The sequence below is a fragment of the Eulemur rufifrons genome, chromosome 4 (genome assembly GCF_041146395.1).
Source record: "Eulemur rufifrons isolate Redbay chromosome 4, OSU_ERuf_1, whole genome shotgun sequence".
NCBI classification, from domain to species: domain Eukaryota; kingdom Metazoa; phylum Chordata; class Mammalia; order Primates; family Lemuridae; genus Eulemur; species Eulemur rufifrons.
This window is the reverse complement of record NC_090986.1, coordinates 5,051,175-5,058,015: the sequence shown is the minus strand read 5'-3', so window position 1 is coordinate 5,058,015 and position 6,841 is coordinate 5,051,175. Positions and strand designations below refer to the sequence as shown.

Here is a 6,841-nt window from a genome sequence, read left to right as displayed (position 1 = left end):
AATAATTGGGGGGAACTCCCAACACACCTTGCCAAATAGTCTTGGATGATAAAAAAAGGCAACAGCCCAATAAATCTAAGACTTCAAGGACTCAAATCCTACAGGAATTGAAAATGAAAAAGTTATGATCCACCTCACCAGGTTAAAAAAAAATCCCTGTCCAGCTGAGATGCTGAAAGAAGGTTACAGAAACATGCATTGGGTGGTGAAGGAAGGTAGTCATGATTTAAAGTTCCTACCTAATACTCAACAAGCATGGCAGGGACTGTAGCTGCTATGTTTTATGTTAACTTATTGTCCCTTTCTGCCCCACTAATTCATGTGAAAAACTTTGGTGGCAGCTAATACTTCAGGTCTTGACAGGCCCATCCCTGAATTGGCGTTGCCCCTTGGTGTGGCAGCCAGTAAAGTTTGTATGTCCCTAGAACTGGAGATGTGAACTTTCACCTCAATTAAGGACAAGGATAGAAACTTAGGACAATGGGGATGGACCCCTTCCCCTTCTAGATTCTCTGTCCATTTTCTCCAGCTTGCTCTGTGCAGGTCCCTCTGCGTGGACCATGCCAGGGACCCCTAGCCATCAGCTTGTGCTGAGCCTAGCCAGGGGGAGGCTGTGCCAGGAGGTGTTAATAGCAGGGATGGAGGAGAGTAGGTGAACGTAGGCTCCCTTCTCCCTTTCTGGGAGTGCCACATCTGAGTGCTTTTCTCTTCTGTTCTGAAGGTCATGGAACCTACATCCCTTCCCACGCAGTGCTTTATCCTTGGGTTCCAGCAACGATTCCTCTCTTCTCGCTTTTGCTTAGGCAGTAATGGCCCCCACTGGTACCAGCCCAGGTACCATCTTACCCCTTGCAGTTTCTTCGGTTCTCATCCAGGTTAATGCACCACCCCTGTCGTTTCCCTACAGCCTGCCCACATCTTGGGAAAGTTTCTTTCTTAATTGCTATTTCCCTGGCTCCAAATCCGGACTCATTTCTTGTTTATCTCATAGCAACCACAGAGGCTCAGTGGTGCATGGCAGTTGTCAGGGCAGCTGGGGAGCAGTTTTGGTTCACATCCTCCTGTTAACTCAGAGAAAAGGGGTATCTACATTGCAGAGGGGGAGGTGGGGTGCTGTGCTTCTGGGTCTGACACCTGAAATGGCTTACAGAGAAGGGTATGATGAGACAATATGAAATAGAAAATGGATTAAAGCAAGTAAATATGATGTAATATGCAGTATGCAGGTGGAGGTTGTGATATATGTGATTGAGGTTAGCAAAATTTGGAATTTCTTTTTCTTTTTTTCTTTTGTTCTTGGCCAGATTTGTGAAGTAAGTTGAGCTGTGTCACAATCTATTTTTCTTTTTACCTGCCAATTTGTGGGCAATGTACATAAGACAATCAAAATTATTATAATATTTGCCTCAATAACCTATATTCTGGGGATTATTTTAAGAATATAATTCAATAGAAGAAAGAAACTGATACATATCATATAGCATAGCAAAAGATAAAATAAAAATAGCCCAAATACCTACAAATGACAATTGATAGAAACCAAGGAATACACACTGATTGGAATATTATGCACTGTTTTCAAAAACATTGCAAAGACCTTGTCAATGTGGCCATGTTTGTGTCATTTCATGAAGAATGACTCAAGAAGCAGGCAGGAACCATCTGCCTGTGTCAAAATATGAGCTTCCTTTCATCTAAGCTCTGCTAATTTGGCCTTAGTTTCCTTAATTATAAAATGGGGAGAGTGATGCTACCTAACTAATAGCTTTATTGTCAAAATTAAATGAGTGAATTCAGATAAACTGCTTAGAAACGTGTCTGGCATTACTAAGCACTCGATGTGTGTCCTGTTTGATTGATGTTATTCCTACCAGTGAAGGAAACAAAAAGTTATGCCCACACTTTGCTAATCCCCACATGTGAATGAGGAAACATATGAGCATTGGATAGAAGAGATTATGTAAAAGAATCAGTATTTTGGTAGAATGTGGAAAACTTTTTGGTTTCAGAAATTTTTAATGATATTTTATTTTTACAGTAAATACATACATATATGAAATATTGGCTCTCATTTTCTACAGACCTACAAACTCTTAACTTCCATTAGGAACGAACCTGTTCTAAAGAGTAAATAATTGATAAGGCTGAACTGTTTATCAACCCAAATACTGTATTTGCATGTTTATCCAAGACTCAAATCTCCCAGTATCAAATGAACAGTCTGAGAGTCTAAATGTGACATTGAGGGATGTGTTTAGTTCAGAAAAGAGGGGGAAGCTTTTCTGGAGGCAAGTTTTTTTGGGAAAAAAGGCCACCTAAAGAATAACCATACAGGCCCGGCGTGGTGGCTCATGCCTGTAATTCTAGCACTCTGGGAGGCTGAGGAAGATGGATCGTTTGAGCTCAGGAGTTTGAGACCAGCCTGAGCAAGAGCGAGACCCCATCTCTACTAAAAATAGAAAGAAATTAGCTGGACAACTAAAAAATATATGTAGAAAAAATTAGCCAGGCATGGTGGCACATGCCTGTAGTCCCAGCTATTCGGGAGGCTGAGGCAGGAGGATCGCTTAAGCCCAGGAGTTTGAGGTTGCTGTGAGCTAGGCTGACGCCACGACACTCTAGCCTGGGCAACAGAGTGAGACTCTGTCTCAAACAAAAAAAAATAAATAAATAAAATAAAAACCATACAAAGTATTATTGTAAATAGATAATTTTGTGGTTTCCTCTACTTACGTAATGCTCGAAGATGAACATAAACACCATCTTTCTGATGAAAATTTTCTCATCCTTAAATTGTCAGTATTATCAATTTTACAACACTGTTCTGAGTTTTAAATCAACAAAGGCAGTTACTACTCCGTGATTTATCTGTCTCAGGGTGGTGTCGTGTGCTCATTTTTACAAGCTTCAGAAATCTGTCTCATTTGAAAAATGATGAAAGCATGCTTGCACACATGAAAAAGGTGAGCAAATAAACTAGTGGGTGATTTAAAACATCTTTACATTTCCCAAAAAAGGAAAGTCTAGAGCTGACCAGGAAAATCCATAGTTCGGTAGTTATAGCTATATCAGTGTAGCATGTTATTGATGAAACCATTAATTTCCTGACAATCCAACTCCAAGTTCCACTCTTGAGGCAGCGGCGTCTCTACATTCCTCCTTCTTTAGGAGGAGGACCGTTTTTATGCACAGCACTTCTTCTCCCAAACATGTGAGGCTTTTTCCACACCAACAACTAGTTCTCCAGTTCTCTCCGGACACCACTGGGCTGCCTGCAATTCAGTCCACTTCCGACATTGACTAGCTGGAGCTAGTGACAGACTCCACAGGCTTCGGGCTCAGTCCCACAAGACGACTTTCGCTTCACACAGCAGTCACAAGTCCCAGCTTGCCAGTTGGACTTCTGACCAACTAGCCAGAAATCAGAGGTTCCTATCAGGTTTGAAATTTTGCTAGGATTTCTCACAGAATTCAGGAAGGTACTTTCCTTAGGCTCACTGGTTTATTGTAAAGAGTATATTAAAAAGAATATAGGCCGGGCGCGGTGGCTCACGCCTGTAATCCTAGCACTCTGGGAGGCCGAGGTGGGCGGATCGTTTGAGCTCAGGAGTTCGAGACCAGCCTGAGCAAAATTGAGACCCCATCTCTACTAAAAATAGAAAGAAATTATCTGGACAGCTAAAAATATATATAGAAAAAATTAGCTGGGCATGGTGGTGCATGCCTGTAGTCCCAGCTACTTGGGAGGCTGAGACAGGAGGATCCCTTGAGCTCAGGAGTTTGAGGTTGCTGTGAGCTAGGCTGACGCCACGGCACTCACTCTAGCCTGGGCAACAGAGTGAGATTCTGTCTCAAAAAAAAAAAAAAAAAAAAAAAAAAGAATATAAATGAACAGCCAGAGGAAGAGGGACATAAGGCTAAGTCTGGAAGGGTTCTGAGCATGGCAGCTTTTGTCCCTGTGGAGTTGGGGGCACAATACCCTCTTGGCGCCTGGATGTGCTCCACAACCCAGAAGCTCTCTGAACCTCATCATTTAGGGGATTTTACGAAGGATTCCATCACTTAGTCACGACTGATTAAATCACCAGCCATTTGTGATTGAATTCAATCTTCAGTCTCTCTCCCTTGTCTGGAAGTCTGAGGGTGGTTCCCACCCTCTAATCACAAGATTGGTTTCTCTGGCAACAAGCCCCCTTTGTGACGCTATCTAGGGACCCACCAAGAGCCACCTTAGTAGTATAAGCCAGGTGTGGTTGAAAGGGGCTTATTGTGAATAACAAAAGATGGTCCTATCACCCCTATCCCTCAGGAAATTACAAGGGTTTTAGGAGTTTTGTGACAGGAACTGGAACAAAGACCAAATATTAACGTATATTGCTTATTATACCACAAGGGGTTATAGGCAAAATGGTAAGCACATCCATGAATAGATAGATTTAGACTTAAGTTTCTGTTTAAACCGCTAAGAGCTCTGTAATTACCTAATCTTTATGAGGTTAATAATATCTACCTCACTGAGTCTTTACATACATTGGGAAAAACACAAAAGACTATAGATTAGGTACCCTCCATGGCAGACATCATTATAAACAATTAACATTGTGTACAACACGCATGTATACAGTCATTCCTTCGAATCTGAGGATTCCGTATCCATAAATTCAACTAACTGCGGTTCAAAAAATTAATATTAAAAGTATTTACATAGCATTTTCATTTTATCAGGTGTTATAAGTAATCTAGAGATGATTTAAAGTATATGGGAGGATGTGTGCAGATTATATGCAAATATTACACCATTTTACATAAGGGACTTTATCTGCATCGAATTTTGGCATCTAGACGGGGTCTTGGAACCAATCCTCTCTGGATACTGAGGAGCGACTGTCTAACAATATAAACGACAAAACAAGATGACAATCAACATACATAACAACAAACAATAATAACAAATTAACAAAATAATATGACAATTAGTTAAAAATAAAAACAGCATATTTTCTCTTCATCTTGGTCTGAAAGTAGCATATGAGTACACTCGTGTCAGATTTCCACCTACCTTGAGCTCAAACAATATTAGAACAAAAATGATATTCCAAATAGTCTGCCCTCCACAATCAATTTTGATACATTTAAACGTCTTCAGAAATGACTAGTCTCTAGGTTTGTCCCCGTTTCGCGGTAAAACCGCAGCAGTTCTGTAACACCGTGCTCCTGAGGGCATTCCTCACGTCCTTGTTCCTCAGTGTGTAAATGAGTGGATTCAGCGTAGGGCTGACTACAGTGTAGAAGAGAGCGATGAACTTGCCCTGCTCGTGGGAGTTGCTCTTGGCTGGCTGCAGATACATGAAGATGATGCTCCCGTAAAACAGCGACACAACGGCCAAGTGGGAAGAGCAGGTGTTGAAGGCTTTCCTCCGCCCTTCCGCTGACCTGATCTTCAACACAGCCTGGGCAATGTGGCCATAGGAGACCAGGATGAGCCCCAGAGGCAGGACAACAAAGATGAAGCTGGCCAGGTACATCTCCACCTCATTGAGGCTGGTGTCCACGCAAGCCAGCTGCATAATGAGGGGCATCTCACAAAAGAAGTGGTCAATGCGATTGTTCCCACACAGCGGTAGGAGCATGGTGAGTGTCGAGCCCACCACGCTGGTGGTCAGGCCCCCCAGCCACGCGGTGACTGCCAGGCCAAGGCAAAGCTCTGGATGCATAACGGCAGTGTAGCGGAGTGGCCTGCAGATGGCAGCGTAGCGGTCGTAGGACATGACAGCCAGAAGGACACACTCGGTTGCCCCCAGCCAATGGGAGATGTAGAACTGGACCACGCAGCCGCCGTAGCTTATGGTTTTCTGTGGTCCCCAGAGGTTGACCAGGAGTTGTGGAACAATGCTTGTGGTGAAGCTAATGTCCAGGAAGGAGAGGTTGGCCAGAAAGAAGTACATAGGCGTGTGGAGGTGCACATCCACACAGGAGACCAGGATGATGACGCCGTTGCCCAAGACAGACACCACGTAAAAAGCCGAGACAACTAGGAAGAGGACAGGTTCCAGTGAGGGCCGAGCGGAGAAGCCCAGGAGTACAAAGACTTCCGGAGAACTTCCGTTGGCTGTTCCCATCATCACATGCAGCTGAGGGTGGGGCAAAAAGGCCACCTGTGGGTGGGGGAAGGACACAGGGCATGAGACGTGAAGTGATTACATCAGACGGCAAACATTAAAAATGAACTGTATACCCATTGCTCTCAACGCCCACCCATTGCTCCACTGGCATTGCATTACCGTCCTGAAGGCCAATTTGAAGTGTATGATAAAAAAGTGGGGGATGAGCATAGTCTGGAGAAAAAATGGACATTCACATAAAGTCTTTAGCACTGTTTTCTTTTTTTTTCCTAATTGAATATTACTTATAGTAGCAGTCTCAGGATTCAACCTAGATGTGTAGCGGTGACATGTTAGGCAGGTAGAGGGTGGCCTTTCATGTGATGAGCCACTGTGCCAGCTTTAAAATTGTGTCCTCTCAAACCCACTATCATCAGCACATTTTTGTCTTGTCATTAAATTACCCAGATTCTCATCACTTCTCACACCACCCCTGCTACTGTCAACACGGCCCATCCTGCCATCATCTAGCACCTGAATTTCGGTCTAAAATCACAGCTTATCTCCCTGTGGAAGCTCCCTTGCTCCTCTTCCAAATATTCTCAACAAAGTGTTGGGGCTCAAAAAATGGTAACCCCAAACAAAAGCCTCAGAAGCAGAAGTTTCTCCTTGATCTTCTCCTGCCCTCCTTTTCTGTGGCCCCTCGTTCTCCCCCAAAGCCAACCACAGAAACTAAAATC

At 43.4% G+C, this 6,841-nt stretch overlaps 1 protein-coding gene across 1 annotated transcript; it reads right to left on the bottom strand.

The window, feature by feature from the left end:
• Window positions 1-5,159: 5,159 nt before the first annotated feature.
• LOC138382383 (olfactory receptor 2C3) lies at window positions 5,160-6,122 on the bottom strand. The gene has a single exon (XM_069466907.1). The coding sequence runs from the start codon at window positions 6,120-6,122 to the stop codon at window positions 5,160-5,162; it is 963 nt and encodes a 320-aa protein (XP_069323008.1).
• Between the last annotated feature and the right edge of the window lie 719 nt (window positions 6,123-6,841).